Genomic DNA, 16,006 nt, shown 5'->3' on the forward strand with positions numbered 1-16,006 from the left:
ACGTGGAGATGCTTGATGCTCCAACACTGGGAGATGCTCTCCTAAGTGCCAAGGAAAGCTTGTGCTGAAGACGTGGGGCTGGCCAGATGACTCAGACCAGCACAAAAACAGCAGCATGGCTGAGTCATGTGTCCCTGCTCCCGGCATCACAGGCCAGGTCTTTCATGGCTCCTGCGAGATGACGTCATCGGGCAGAACATTTAAACATGACCCATCTTCATGTCACTACTCAGCCTGTGGTTTACTGTCCCTCCCTCCCCCACCCCCTCCAAGGCTGATTCACAAAGATTTTTTAATTCCTATTAAGCTCAGACAAAATAATTGTATTTGGGAACAAATGTGACAGCTAGAAAGAACAGCAAGCAGAAATCTTTCTGTCAGCATCAGGCAATGTTGCAGCCCCGCCACCCAGCTCAGACACTGGCACCACCACAGCGGGGGCTGGTCCTGGAGGAGAAGAGACCCACCTCCTAAACCAGGTCCAACAGCCGGGACGTGTCGCTAACCCCATGCGGAGGATGCAGGGGCAATGTGGTGGGATGGTTTCACGCCACTGAACTGCTGCTGTCCCCATCCATCCCCTGTTTCAGCTGTGTTATTAAAGCCACCGCTTTCAGATGGGAAAGAGGTTCATCTTAGGGCAAGGGACACATCTGTGCGGCCAAAATCCATGCAGGACAACACAGGCACCCCTGGGTAGCTCTGAACTATGGTGGCATGAGCTGCCAAGGGTCCACCAAGTGTCCCACCCAGTGAGGCTCTCGTGGGTGAGCCCACTTCTCCTGGCCCCCCCCGGCACCCAGCCACAGCCCAAATCCATGCACCGCTACTGCTGCCTGTGGGTGTGGGAGAGTCTCGGTCCCAGCTGTGCCCCCTGTGTGCCGGTTGACCAGGGCCAGCTCCGTGGCATGCGAGCACACCAGACCATGTGCCAGCTCGTGCAACACGCTAACCTCTACTGAAACCACAGCAGTGTAGCACCGAGCAATCTGCCATTCAAGGCTGACGTCCAGTGCCTACCGTGCCAGTTAAAAAGAAGCTAAATATAGCAGAGGAGAAGAAAAAAATAAACCCACCACACATTTGTATTGTAAAAGAAACTTTGGAATCAAAACTGCTGAACTGAGACATTACTGACAGAAAAAGAAATTCCTGAAAATTACAATCAGGTCAGAGAGATGACACCTATCAAGGCTGGAAAGCTCATTAATCTCAACCAGGCTGCTGAGCAAAGTCAACTGCAGACCATGGTAAGGTGAGCTTTGCCCCTAACACCCTCCCCACTGACAGCAAGATCAGCGGCAGGACACCTTAGGTGATGCCCAGCTCCTTGGCCAAGCACTCAAAGGCTGCCCAACTAGTCCAAGTATCTGAAAAACAAGACCACCTAATTTCCCAGGAATTGGGACAATTTTTGTTTGGCTTACATGATTTAATGCCCTTTGGCTGCTCATTTTCTGCTGCAGCCAACACAGGTGCCTGTATCCATCCATCACACCCTCCAATGCTCTGCTTACCTGCTCCCTCCCAGACCAACTGAAAAGACGTCTTACACTATCTACAACTGCAGTTATAAAATGAAATCCCTGGTTTTTTCTCCACGCATTTTAGCTCAGAGTCTTTCCCCCTGCAGCCAAAAGGTTTTTGTTAGGCACAGAGCTAAATGCTCGTGTATAGACTCTGGAGTTTGGATTCATGTATTGGTTTTGTGTGGCAAGGTTTTGGTAGCAGGGGGAGTTACAGGGGTGGCTTCGGTAAGAAGCTGTTGGAAGCTTCCCCTGCGTTCGAGAGAGAGCGAGCCCATACCAGCCGGCTCTAAGACGGACCCGCCGCCGGCCAAGGCCGAGTCAATCAACGATAGTGGTAACGCCTCTGTGATAACATTTTTAAGAAGGAAAAAAACGTTGGGACAGGGAGAAACAGCCACCGGAGCGAGGAGTGAGAACATGTAAGAGAAACAAGCCTGCGGACACCAAGGTCAGTGCAGAAGGAGGGCAGGAGGTGTTCCACACGCCGGAGCAGAGATTCCCCTGCAGCCCCTGGGGAAGACCACGGGGAGGCAGGCTGTCCCCCTGCAGCCCAGGGAGGTCCACGGTGGGGCAGATATCCACCTGCAGCCCGTGGAGGACCCCACGCCGGAGCAGGTGGGCTCCCGAAGGAGGCTGTGACCCCGTGGGAACCCCGCGCTGGAGCAGGCTCCTGGCAGGACCTGCGGATCTGTGGAGAGAGGAGCCCACGGAGCAGGTTTTCTGGCAGGACTTGTGGCCCCGTGGGGGACCCGCGCTGGAGCAGTGTGCTCCTGAAGGACTGCACGCCGTGGAATGGACCCATGCCGGAGCAGTTCGTGAAGAACTGCAGCCCGTGGGAATGGCCCACGTTGGAGGAGTTCGCGGAGGACTGTCTCCCGTGGGTGGGACCCCACGCTGGAGCAGGGGAAGAGTGTGATGAGCCCTCCCCCTGAGGAGGATTAGCGGCAGAAAATAACGTGTGATGACCGTAAACCCCATCCCCATCCCCCTGTGCCACTGGGGGGGTTTGGTAGAGAAATCCGGGAGTGAAGTTGTACCCGGGAAGAAGGGAGGGGTGGAGGGAAGGTGTTCTGAGATTTGGTTTTGTTTCTTATTATCTTACTGTGGTTGATTTGTAATAAATTGAGTTAATTTTCCCCAAATGGAGTCTGTTTTGCGCGTGACAGTAATTGGTGAATGAACTCTCCTGTCCTTATCTCGACCCGCAAGCTCTTTGTTATATTTTTTTCTCTCCCCTGTCCAGTTGAGGATGGGGGAGTGATAGAACGGCTTTGGTGGGCACCTGGCATCCAGCCAGGGTCAACCCATCACAATTCGCAACACCAATTTTATCACAGACAGCACCTTGCCCAACTCAGACTGCCACAGAAGGAGATGACAACTATAGCTTCTCCACATTGAGGTGCTGAACAGTCAATAAAGCACCACGAAAACCATCCTTAGGAGTCCCCGGTCCACTTTGTGCACACCCTGACTGCAAAACCAGCCTGAGATGTACATCTGCCTGGGAGACCCACCCAAGTGAGACCTCTTGCTGTTGCAGCAGCACTGCAGGTGATGACCACGGTCGTGATGCTCAAAGCCAATTTGGGCACCTCTGGATGAACCGTGGTGCCAGCAGCATGCACTCACCCGGTCCCTGACATGGCATAACCCTGTGCCCCTTTCCCGCAGGAGGGGGATTTTCAAAGGAATACACATTCAGTTGGCGGGTATGCTGGGAAGCAAGCTTTTGGAATCAGGCCAACATTTTACTTATGCTATGAAATAATTCGGACAGCTACTGAGGGTCAGTTGCCTCGCACTCCATTAGCCTGGTTAGCGGCAGCCTCATCCCACTGAAACAGAGGGCTGGGAACAACACACAAGGGCTCCTTGTGTGCTGTCTGCATCTCGGAGGGGACAGATTTATCCTGTGTTCACCCACTGCCAGGGATGGCACAGCCACAGCAAGTCCTCCTGTCCTTAAAGAGCCTTTTATCAGCACGGTCTTGCTCTGCAGTAAGCTTGTGTTGGAGTGGGTAGATCGGCAGAGGAAATGAATGCAGCTCTCAGCTCCTTAGCACATACAAGGAAAATAAAAATACGCCCCCCCAAGCCACGGAAGCGTGCCAGCATGCTGCTCTGTGCACAACCTCAGTGCCCGCAGCCCACGGGCTGCGAGCAGCCATGCACATCTGCTGAGTGAGATGTCCTGGTGCGGCAGGGACACCCAAAGCAGGCAAGAAGGATAGTCATAGGATCACAGACTAGTTTGGGTTGGAAGGGACTTTAAAGATCATTTAGTTCCAACCCCCTGCCATGGGCAGGGACACCTTCCACTAGACCAGGTTGCCCAAAGCCCCATCCAACCTGGCCTTGAACACTTCCAGGGATGGGGCATTCACAAGCTCTCTGGGCAACCTGTTCCAGTGCCTCACTGCCTGCACAGTAAAGAATTTCTTCCTTATATCTAATCTAAATCTACCCTCTCAATTTAAAGCCATTACCCCTTGTCATATTACTACATGTCCTTGTAAAAAAAGTCCCTCTCCAGCTGTCTTATAGACCCCCTTTAGGTACTGGAAGGCTGCTATAAGGTCTCCCCAGAGCCGCCTTTTCTCCAGGCTGAACATCCCCAACTCGCTCAGCCTGTCTTCACAGGAGAGGTGCTCCAGCCCTCTGATCATCTTTGTGGCCCTCCTCTGGACTCGCCCCAGCAGGTCCATGTCCTTCTTACACCAGGGGCCCCAGAACTGAATGCAGTACTGCAGGTGGGGTCTCACCAGAGCAGAGTAGAGGGGGAGAATCACCTCCCTCAACCTGCTGGCCACACTTCCTTTGATGCAGCCCAGGATATGGTTGGCTTTCTGGGCTGTGAACGCACATTGTCAGGTCATGTCCATTTTCTCATCAACCAACACCCCCAAGTCCTTCTCCTCAGAGCTGTTCCCAGCCCACTCATCGCCCAGCCTGTACAGGTACTGGGGATTGCCCCAACCCACGTGCAGGACCTTGCACTTGGCCTTATTGAACTTCGTGAGATTCGCACGGGCACACTCCTCCTTCAGGTTGTCAGGGTCCTTCTGGATGGCATCCCTTCCCTCCAGCCTGTCGATCGCACCACACATTTTGGTGTCATCGGCAAACTTGCTGAGGGTACACTCAATCCCACTGTGTATGTCATGACCCCTCCCCTCCTCTCTTCCTGTAGGAATTACCTTTCTCATTTGTAAGGAGCCGGCTTCTGAAACCAAGCAAATAACAAGATCATCTGCAGTTTCTTCTCAGGGCCTCCCGGTATCAAATACAGCAGTTGAAGCATGTATTTATGAGATTTCTGGTAAGGAGGAAAGACCAATGTCTGCAAAGAGTTCATTCGGGATTTGCCAGCGTGTTGCTGTCTGTCTGCAGTTGAGCTGATCCAACCCTCCACGCACCCAGCTCCCAACAGTCTTCCCTGTCCCATGGTCCTGCCCTCTCCACAACCAGTCCGTGAATTGCCCAGCTTCAGGACTGCTGACCTTGATATACTTCTTGAAGGAGGCTGCAGGTGTTCAGAGCATGAGCTGCCCTGGATAGCATTTTTCCACTTGGACTGACCCACCAGACCTTCACCCAGCACATTCCTGGGCCCCAGAAAGAGCCACTCTTCAAGCAAAATCCAAAGACCAGCTCAGGATTCAAGAAACAGCTCATCTTGACTCACCTAGAAACATGCCCCGTTGCAAGTAGGACCCCACAACATCTAACTGTCACGTGAGATCAGCATTTCAGGCACCCAAACCCAAAGCACCCCCAGCTTCCAACAGACTGAGAAGGGGCTGGGACCACTTTGAAGGTGGCAAGACCCCTTTACGCCTGCCACGTGCCTTGCCAGAGGTCAGCATTTTGAGACCTGCAGTTAAATCTAGCACCCAGCACAAAGCAGAAAGCACCGATGGGGAGAGGACCAGTTGCAAAACAGAATAATTAACATACCGGCACCATGCACACAGCCTCGGGAGGACCAGAAGAGCTTCCACCTCTGCTTGGGGACGAACGAGGACCAGCCTTGTAGCGGAGCACAGAAGGAGACACCAGCGTGGGCAAACCACAGGGGGAAGAAATCCACACAACTTCAGGACTTACCTCCATCCACTTCCCATTGACTTCCATGAAGAGGACGCAGAAGGGGTCAGATTTGGAAGTGACATCCCTGTCCAGAAGGTTTTGGCCGCAGACAGACAACTCGACTTTGCAGACACAGTACTGGGAGCCGACGGGCCCCGCCGGCGTGGGACTCACTGTGTACGCCATGGACTCCTGTGGCAGAAGCTCCCGGCAGTCTGTGGGACACGAGAATGAAGAGAAACCTCAGTGCAAGCCGAAAGGCAGAAAATGCTGTCAGTGCCAGTAGGTTGGCCACAGACAGAGGGGCCGCATCCAGAGCCTCATGCTCTAAGTTACACGCAACAAGTTATGAGGCTTTCCTGGCTCCAGAGCAGCTGCCCTGCACAGTCACCATCCCTACATGGCCAACACACCAGGCAGATGTCTTGAGTGGGAGCCCAGCAGAGCACCTACAACCTGCTTTGGTTTTGCTTCATAGATAACAGATTTTCAAGGAAAGGTAACATCTTCTGCTTACCCCCCCAAGGGAGTGGGGGGTCCCCCAACCTCTTCCTCCAGCATGCTGGGGGTTTTTTTGTGGGGAGGAACTACACTTCCACACGTTGTCTGGCTGGTCCCAAGCCATGGACCATGGACCTAAGTTATGAGGGCCAAACTTGAGCTCTGCCCCCCAAATTGTTATAGGGGTGAGACCATGAGGATGAGTGGGGTGGAGGGCAGCTCCAGCCCTGGTTCAGCCCTGTCACAATGCAACTCACCAGGCCAGCAGAAAGCAGTGGCTCTGGCAGCAATTTTAAAGTAGCAATAGCTGGTTCACAGAAGAGCGAGGCAAATGGGACAACCACTGCATGACCTGGTGCATGGGATGATTTACAGGGCTCTGACAAAAAACCCTTTGTCATAAGAAGAGCTTACCAAAAGTCTGCTACCAAAGCCATTTTGCAGAGATATATGTGTTTTATACTATTATCAGTGCAAAACCCCATCCCACACAACAGTTTTATCTTCTGATGTGCAGTTTACTTGGCAAAAAAAACTAAAGGTCTTCAACAGAGAAGAGGAAAGGGGGAAAAAAGAGAAGAAAAAGCATTTTCAGATTAATTTATACTAATAAACCTTCGTGGCTGGGGTTGCTAGTGCAGAGAGAGCTCTTTTCATCAGCTGCTTCAATACCTTTTTCCCTCTTTTTCAAGGGTGGCTCCTGGCTCATTGACTTTATCTGAAAACCCTAAACGTCACCTTCCTCTACCTTGCTAAGCCATCTGCTGCTGTCTGGCATTGAAACCCCAATTAATATTATTCGTTTGTTTTGCCCAGGCATGAGTATTTACAAGCCCTTGCACTGCTGGGAGCTGCGCTGCTGCCCTCTTCCCTTGCAGCTCAGCCTCCAAGCTGGGATGGGGAAGGGGACAGGGATGGGGTGATCCCAGCGTGGCTGTGGGAGAGTTTGCTCTGGGCTCACCGCTGGCTGCCCTGAGCACTTGGCCCCAGCTGCAATGAATACCGAGTGGAAAACAGCCCCCAAGTCTTCCAAGGCTCTGAGCCCCCCTCTCCTACCTGCCAAGATCTCTGCTTGGCACTAAGTCACCAGAAACAAGCCTGATTTTAAACCCCAATGGTAAATACAAGCTCTTCATCACAGCCTGCTGCTCAGGACAAGAGCAATGCAATCATTTCAGCTCCATAAGAACCCAGAAAGATCTCCAGAAGAAGAAAATCCCCATCCTTGGCTGCACACACATGTGTACATCACTGAAACAGCACCCACGTCCCGTCCCTGAGCACAGGTTCCCCTTGCCTAGACCAAGCACATCTTGTGCTGTCACTCCCCATCCACAGCAGCACAACACGAAAATGGTGGCACATGTTGGCAACCGCCCATCTACCATGACTTGAAAGAGAAACACATGCAGAAGTAAAGTCCTCATGGCTCATCCACCACGAAGCCCCTGTGGCCACTGGGACAACAGCTCTGAAACACCCGTCCCCACCAGAGCTACCTCTGCTCCTCTCAAGCCAATGTTACCAGTTGCAGCTAAAACAAAGTTTTTATTTATTTTTTTTCTTTAATGCACAGATCATGTAATCAATGTCTTAAAATAGCCAGGCCTGTTCTATTTATGCCGCTGTCTGTCTGCCACTCCCTCCGAAAAGCAAACACGGGGCAGCTGTGCTGGCATGGACCTGGGGCTGCTGAAGCAGGGAGATCTGGGTTGGGTTTTTCCATCTCCCCTTCCCCCAGACCTCGGCACCGTCTCACAAAAAGCAGAGGCAGCAAATGACTCAGTGGAAAAAGCTTTTTCCCAGGGCTGGCAGGCACCAAAACATCCTCTCCACAGGCTGTGCATCGCCTGTGCTCCAGCCCCTGCGCTCAGCCTGCTGTGCTCCCCAGGGAGCGTGCGGTCCAAATGGGCACAGGGAAGAGGAGAGGTGGCCAGCGCCGGCTGGGGCCAGCTGAGGGCAGAGACCTGGTGGGACTCGTGTCCCCTGCACAGACACACTCCCCACCCAGGCACTCAAAATGAGGGACTGGGACACCGGCCTCTTCCCCAGGTGCCGAGCTGAAGAGCTTGATGCCATCTCACGGGTGCCAAGCACAAAATCCTGTGGTTGCTCCCTCCCCAAGAAGGCAAAAGGCAGTGGGAAGATGTCACCACCCCCTTCCACCTCATCCTAGTAAAGATGATTTTTCCGCCGAGGAGCTGCTGATCCAGCCAGCCAACCAGGCATGGAGATGCCAAAGAGATGGGCAGCTCTCCTGAATCACGGCTTAGGCTAGTCCTCCACCCCCAGCTCCAGTCCTGGTATAAAACCCTGAGAAGCTTAACTGTCCTGATTCAGCCAAAAAGTAGTTAGTTTAAATGAAAAAGTCATTTTCCCAGCCAGGTTGGCTCCCCAGACTTCTCCACGGGAAGTTTAATGCTCAGAGAGGTGGCAGGGGCAGAAGGTGGTGATGCCACCAGGGCACAACCACGTCTGTAGGTGACACCATCGCTCGTCCACGCACACCATCCTGCCCCGGGAAATGGGCCTGGGAGCTGCTTCCTCCCCATCGGAGAGCCGCAGCCACCTCTCCTGCCACACCAGCATGGATCCAGCACCTTCCCTGGGGCCAGGCAGGGGTTTGGCCCCTGCAGCCTCGGCAGCAGCCACGGGTGCCCCTGGCTCAGAGGCTTTGCATCTGAGGCACCACCAAGATTCAGCGAGCTGCCAGCATTTTAACCCCCCAGCAGATGCTTTAAATTCAGAGGGGGATTTGAGCTGGCACCGAAAGAGCCGGCTCACCATCATCTGTATTCCAGTCTCTCCTCCTTTTTTTGTTCTCCTCTCCTCGCATTCACCACCCTGAACGAAGTCCTGCGACTCACTTCGCATCTGTGGCCAAATATTCTCCTGACGTACAATCCCAGCTGCCGGCTGCGTGCTGATCATGCAGACACGTGGACTCCTGCCGAAACACGGCTAGGCTACCAATGAGAGGTCTCAGGGACAAGCAAAAAGGTCCGACTGCCCCACGGTCTTGTCCGCCATCAACCACAGCAGATGCCTGAAGAAGTGTCACAAGAACAGGACCAGGGTGGAGGGACACGGTCCCGAAATCCTTTCTGGGCTCCAGCTTCCAGGACTTCCTGAGCTGGATGCATCTTTGCACTTCGTAACCTTCAGATGCTTTTTCCTTCATGACCTGGTCACCTCCAAGCTGTTCCGTGTCCACAACGTCCTGCAGCAAGGGGTTTCGCTGGCTGGGGGCACGCACAAGCCCTGGGACCACCCAGAATATCTGAGATGAACATCTGGGAGCCCCAGAGCAACATGCACAGATGTTCTCCTCCCCCTCCTCCTCCTCTTCCTCCTCCTCACCCCATGGCCCCCCCAGTCTCTACAGCAGATCCCCAAAGCCCACGCAGAAGGGCCGGCTGGAGGCCCTGGGATCTTTTCTTCCTCTCTTGTCTGAAAGAGGAGGGGAAGGAGTTATCTGTTTTGCAAACTAACTTCTGCCCTGGGAAGTTCCTCTTCTCTCCGCAGAAGAGAAGCCCCACAGGAAGCAGTCACTTGGGCCACGCTAAGGCCCCGTTTGAAGCATTAACAGGAAAAAACAGAGAGGAAAAAAAAAGAAAGCTGTGCTTTAAGTAAAACATTTGGAGGGCTTTTAAAATTGTTAATAGTGCCATCAAACTTCAACGATCTCCCCTCCTTAAAGAAACCAGATTTATTTTCACAGGGAATACCAGGCATATTTGAAACAGCCGCAGAAGTACTGGTATCCACCAGTGATACCATGCAAAGTCCCTCGGGGTCCCTCCTGGGGATGTCCCTCCCCTTCTTTGGGACCCTCCGTGATTTCTGTAATACTTCACAGAAGTCAACTGTGACTCAGTTTACCCACTTGGGCTGCCCCACTACAGCCTACTGCAATTGTAGAATCAAATTTACTTTCTGCAAGGGGAAAATGAGAGAGATGAGTATCAAACAGGTACATTTGGGTTCCTCTAAAGCACGCATCTGAGCTTACAGGCAGCAGAGACACAGCGGGAGAGCAGCAGTACCCGAGGGAGGATGAAGAGCAGGTGAAAACGGGTTGTCAGAAGATTGAAGCAAAGCTGCGGAGCAGAAGGACACAGAAACTGGTTGCCCAGAGCAGCAGCAAAGCTGAGAGGCAGCACGCACAGAGCTGGAGACGCCAGGAAAAGCCGGGACGTGCTGTGACGGACGCCCGACGCAGCTCCCCACGCTGTCAAAACCCACACCGGCCACTTTCCTCCCTCCTGTCAACAAATACAGTCATCTCCAGAATGATTTTGCAAAGCAAAAACGTTTGCCTTTCAGTCTTGCCTAGGCAACACGGTGGATTTACCAGCCTGCACCTGGTCTTAATAACAGCCTCGTTACCTTCTGAATGCACGTGCAATTAGTCATGTACACAGTACCGTACTCCTCCCCAGCAAATGCCTCTGCTGCGGTGGAGCAGGCTGAGGGAGGCAGAAAGGGGATGCTTGCACATAAAAACTCTCTGCAAGGACGTACCTTGGGTACCCGCTACCATCAGAGGACCTTCATCTCTCCTGCGAGGCAGGGAAAGGCTGAAAACTGCCTCTGAGCATCCCAGCACGGGCGGCACGGCTGGGACTGAGCTCAGATTCTCCCAAATTCTCAGAGGGGATGCCAGGCTGGGCTCTGATTTCCAGGCTGGTGCACTGTGAGTGAGTCCCATGGCCCTGCCCAACAGAAGGAGCCAAGGGGATTGTACTGAGATATTTTGGGGGCCTGATGCAGAGGGAAAAAGGGTTTCAGGGCAACATAATTAAGTAATTTCCCCAGTGAACCCTTCCTGATGGAAACTGTGCCTAATAGTGCTTCAACAGAGAATGCTGCTCCTGCCAACAGTGGGGTTTCTTGCACTGGTGCTGTGAAATCCCATCCCAGCTGGTGGCCACCTTGGTGCGACAGCTGCTGCTTCTTCGTGCCCAGGCAATGGTCACCCACAATGTCCAGCTCCTCTCAGACCTATTCTGTCCCCAGAAAGGCCCCCAAACCTTGGCACAGTTTGGTGCTGGGGTAGGCAGCCTCCTTGCCAAAACCCCAAGTGGCTGTGCTGACCAGTATGCAGGCAGCAGCCAGCAAGATTCTCCTGTGGGTGATCAGCAAAGCCATGCAAAGTCACTTGGCGTGACGTGGGAGTCACAAATCACAGGAAGACCCCGAGGCAAACCCTGCGGCACCAGAGCTGTCCCCCCCAAAGTGGTTTCACATTTCAGCCTCTCCAGAAAGGTTGTGTGCCCGCTTCCCAGCCAGAAAGAGAAGATGCCACACAAAGAGAGCTGCCATACCCAGTCATGTTGGAGACCACAACCTCCCAGCCAGCATGCCAGGACCGGCAAGGGGATTTTCCCCAAGTCCTGCAGCTCATGCAGGGAAGAGGGATAAAAGCCCACCAGAAAAACTGAGGCAGAAAGGGAGGATGAGCTTGAGTCCCAGACCAAGGCACCAAACACAAGTCCATCCCAGCGGCACTTCTTGCATTCAGGCACTTTCAAGAGAAAGAGGACTGTGGTGGAAAGAAGTCGTCAGTGGGTTGAAATGTCCCATCATTTCAAATCCCTATTTTTAAAAAGGTAAAAAAGGAAGACCTGGGGAACTACAGGCCAGTCAGTCTCACCTGTGTGTCCAGCAAGATCATGGAGCGGATCCTAATAGAAACTATGCTAAGGCACATGGAAAATCAGGAGATGATTAGTGACAGCCAGCATGGCTGCACTAAGGGCAAATTCTGCCTGACAGATTTCGTGGCCTTCTGTGATGGGGTTACAGCGTTGATGGATAAGGGAAGAGCCACTGATGTCATCTACCTAGTCTTGTGCAAAGTATTTGACATTGTCCCACACGGCATCCTTGTCTCTAAATTGGGGACGCATGGATTTGATGGATGGACCACATGGTGAATAAGGAATTGGCTGGACGGTTGTACTCAAAGAGTTGTGGTCAACAGCTTGATGTCCAAGTGGAGACCAGTGATGAGTGGCGTTCTTCAGGGGTCAGTACTGGGACCGGTGCTGTTTAATATCTTTGTCAGCGACATGGAGAGTGGGATTGAGTGCACCCCCAGTAAGTTTGCCGACGACACCAAACTGTGTGGTGCGATCGACAGGCTGGAGGGAAGGGATGCCATCCAGAAGGACCCTGACAACCTGAAGGAGGAGTGTGCCCGTGCGAATCTCACGAAGTTCAATAAGGCCAAGTGCAAGGTCCTGCACGTGGGTTGGGGCAATCCCCAGTACCTGTACAGGCTGGGCGATGAGTGGGTTGGGAACAGCTCTGAGGAGAAGGACTTGGGGGTGTTGGTTGATGAGAAAATGGACATGACCTGACAATGTGCGTTCACAGCCCAGAAAGCCAACCATATCCTGGGCTGCATCAAAGGAAGTGTGGCCAGCAGGTTGAGGGAGGTGATTCTCCCCCTCTACTCTGCTCTGGTGAGACCCCACCTGCAGTACTGCATTCAGTTCTGGGGCCCCTGGTGTAAGAAGGACATGGACCTGCTGGGGCGAGTCCGGAGGAGGGCCACAAAGATGATCAGAGGGCTGGAGCACCTCTCCTGTGAAGACAGGCTGAGCGAGTTGGGGATGTTCAGCCTGGAGAAAAGGCGGCTCTGGGGAGACCTTATAGCAGCCTTCCAGTACCTAAAGGGGGTCTATAAGACAGCTGGAGAGGGACTTTTTTTACAGGATCCCACCCTGACTGTGCAGGGAGAGTTTCACCCAGCAGGAGATCCGTCTCCAGAGAGCAACTGGATGGATAACGGGGACGTGACCCACTAAGCCACATCCAAGCATCAATAAATCTGGGGTCATAACTTTGAAGAACGAAGCACTCCCCATGCAGAAGCACCTGCCCATGGAGATGCTTGTTGGTCCCTCTGCAGCCTTGGGACACGCACCTCCAACCCAGGGATTCAGGAGGCCCATCCAGCTTCTCCAGCTGGATGCAGGGGGAAAGATCGCCACATCGCCTGATGAGTGACTGGTGAAAGGGAACCCACAGCAGCCATAAAACCTTCGGGGACCTCCAGAGACCCCCTGGGTGAAGCCACCTTTGCTCCTTGCTCAGGGGCAGAGGGGACATAGCAGCCCTCCCTCTGGACAGCCCGCCAGGCAGACGGCTGTCTTGCAAGGAGCTACATGGTGCGAGGAGAGGAGCTATGATGCAGCCTGTCCCACCCATGGGTGCCACTGCCAGATGGCCCAGGGTCACCCTTTAGAAGCCCAGCCCTGGCTGGGTGCTCAGCCATGACAGCCTGCTCGGCCTGGCAGCCAGCAGCAGGCAGGGGCCACCGGGCAGGACCCACTGAGGGGGTATGGGCACGAGCCAGACCACAGGACAGGAGCATCCCTTGCCTGACTGCCATTTCCCAGGGCATGCCATGGGATATGCAGGGACACCTCTCCAGCCATACCAAGGTGCCAGAGCATCGGCTTCCCCAGTGCCCCGCAGAGTTGGGACACTGGCAGATACCGTAACAGCATAATACATCACACCGTAATACCAGTGTAATTGAATTAACAGGTCCGGCACATAAGACCCTCAGGGAAAGGGGATTAGGAGATGTCATCATTTGCGGTCTATCCCACTGGCAGAGCTCCCGTGCTGCTCGTGCATCACCAACAACGGCACTCGGCACTTGCAAAGACCTTGCAGGCTCCAGGTGCTCTGCAGGCACCGCAGCCCCAACCTCGGCTGTGACACACAGCCATCCCGCCACAGCCGGAGAGGAGAGGATGGGGCTAGCCTGTTTTCTGCTTTCTACAGACCTCCTCCTTGGGCAAAGCCCTTCGCTGCTCTGTGCCGTTTCCCCTCTCCGCCTGTTGGGATTTGGGACGGCAAAGAGGGCTGTCAGGAGCCAGAGCTAGGGAAGATGCTCTGAAGAAGCCAGGTGGATGGACTAACATTCCCCTCGCCCAGACCCGTGAGCACAGGGGCCTCCCCTCTGCTGCCTGTCAAGCCCAGGGCTCATCAGCACCATCCACTGCTCGTCTCATTTTGAAAACATCATCACGTGAAGAGCCACTCCAAAGCACTTCCCCTGCCCAGTCCAGAGCTGAGGCAGCAGCCGCAGATGCCAAGCACAGATCCACCACCTCCAGCTGCCTCTGCCATCCCCGTGTGTGGCACAGCAGCTGCTGGACTCCGGGAGAAGGCAGTGCCAGCGAAGAAACCGGCTTATGATGAAGGACCCACAGGGTGGGAGCAGGACTCCTCCACAGTCCCACCCTGCCCTGCATCCCCCCCTGCGCCGCAGTCCCGCTCCTTGTATCGCCACGATGACGTCTCCAAGTGTCCCCCCGCATCCCCCCCTGCCACCCAGGCTGCTTCCCCCATCCAAGCAGAAACTGGAGGGACCTGGGGCTGCTCTGCCCCAAGAGGCCACCCCGTAGCTAAGGGGAGCTGCTGTTCCCCAGGACAAGGGCACCGGGGAAGGCAAGAGCCCCTGCAGTGGTCCCGTACGTGCCCCAGCATCCCTCCAGGGTGGAGGCCCGTCCCTCCGCAACCGCAGGGACATGACCGCTGCCCAGTCACTGCTCCAGGACTGGAGGACGGGACCCACGTCCTTGCAGAGGGGCTCATGTCCACAGAGACACCGAAACTGGAGATCTCAGTAAGCCAGGGATGCGAGGGTAAAACCAAACACCTTTATGTGCTTCCAGCGTGCGGGCAGCCTCCGGTGCGAGCTGACTGGCACTGACCCGCGTCCTCGGGCAGAGCTTGCCCTGGCACTGGGGGAGCAGAGGGCAACAGGATTCGTTCTCCAACCCTCTTCAGACAAACCCTCTGAAAATGTCATCGCACTGTCCCCAAAGTATCTAAAACCACTTACCGGCAAGAAATCACAAACCCCAAAGAGCAGGAGAGCCAAGTGCTCCGGAGAGGGCCAGGGCCCCTGCGCTCCCAGCACCAAAGGTGTTTCCGTAATTCTCACCCGGCAGAAAGCCAAGGGTTCCAGCCTGGCAAACGAAAGCAAAACTTGTTCTTCCACACCCAGCGGTGACGTGCGAAGGGAGGCAGCACCATTGCTGACAGGGGGCTGGACACGCTGCAGACGCTGAGCGTGGTTTGGGAGAGCGCTCAGAAAAATCAGAAAGTAGAAAAACAACGCACAAAAAAAAGTATTTCCTCTAAGCCCAAGAGAAAATAAACGGGCTCTGATGGCTGCTACCAGACAACTGCAACACGGGTGCCTCTGCAGGAGGCAGAGCCCAGCCTTGCTGCTTGCCCTGTGATTGCTGCGTGCCCCGTGATCGCTGCATTCCCTGCGATGGCTGCATGCCCCGTGCCTGCTGCATGCCCCGTGCTCACCACATGCCCTGCGCCTGCTGCATGCCCCGCAATTGCTGCATGCCCTGCGCTCACCACATGCCCTGCTCACAAATCCACGTGCGGTTTCCAGCGCGGCAGCAGCACTGTGCTTGCTGCTCAGAAATGGAGAAAGGGCGAGGGGCTGGGCAAGACGAGAGCGTAGCAGCCCCCTCCGTTGAGGACACGCAGTGACAGCCAAGCCACGCAGACCGACCCCATTCCAGTCTCCACTGGTGAGCGCGTATTTGGCTTAGATGCGCGGAGAAGATGGCATGTTTTCGCTTGACTACAGGCTTCCTCTGGGGCTCAGTTTAGGGAAATCTGTGATTTAGGGCAGAAAACATTGTGATGTCGCTGTGAATCCTGGCGATCGCATCAAACCCTGTACACAACCGCCCTACAAAGCAGACCCAAGGAAAAGGTTTCCGTGCCAGCTCTGCGCCCGCTGCGTTCACACGCTGCTGACTGCTGGGGCAGCCACTTCCCTTCGCCGTGCCGGAGCAGAACACGACGTTGCCCGTCAGCCACGGGCAAGC

The 16,006-nt window shown here is 54.5% G+C and overlaps 1 protein-coding gene across 8 annotated transcripts in view; it reads right to left on the bottom strand.

The window, feature by feature from the left end:
- CPNE2 (copine 2) overlaps positions 1 to 16,006 on the bottom strand; it is a 59,697-nt gene that overhangs the window by 38,888 nt on the left and 4,803 nt on the right. The window contains exons 1-3 of one of the 8 annotated variants that reach the window (XM_049805043.1): positions 14,992 to 15,131; positions 5,640 to 5,836; positions 5,490 to 5,561 (exon numbers count right to left, since the gene is read on the bottom strand). In XM_049805043.1, coding sequence (XP_049661000.1) covers positions 5,490 to 5,561; positions 5,640 to 5,807 — 240 coding nt within the window. In that variant the 5' untranslated portion in view covers positions 5,808 to 5,836; positions 14,992 to 15,131. Of the gene's footprint in view, positions 1 to 4,729; positions 4,849 to 5,489; positions 5,562 to 5,639; positions 5,837 to 8,906; positions 9,481 to 14,991; positions 15,132 to 16,006 lie in introns of those variants that run through there. The other 7 variants (XM_049805045.1, XM_049805041.1, XM_049805047.1 and 4 more) reach the window with 7 other exon arrangements.

The sequence above is a fragment of the Accipiter gentilis genome, chromosome 7 (genome assembly GCF_929443795.1).
Source record: "Accipiter gentilis chromosome 7, bAccGen1.1, whole genome shotgun sequence".
Lineage (NCBI taxonomy): Eukaryota > Metazoa > Chordata > Aves > Accipitriformes > Accipitridae > Astur > Astur gentilis.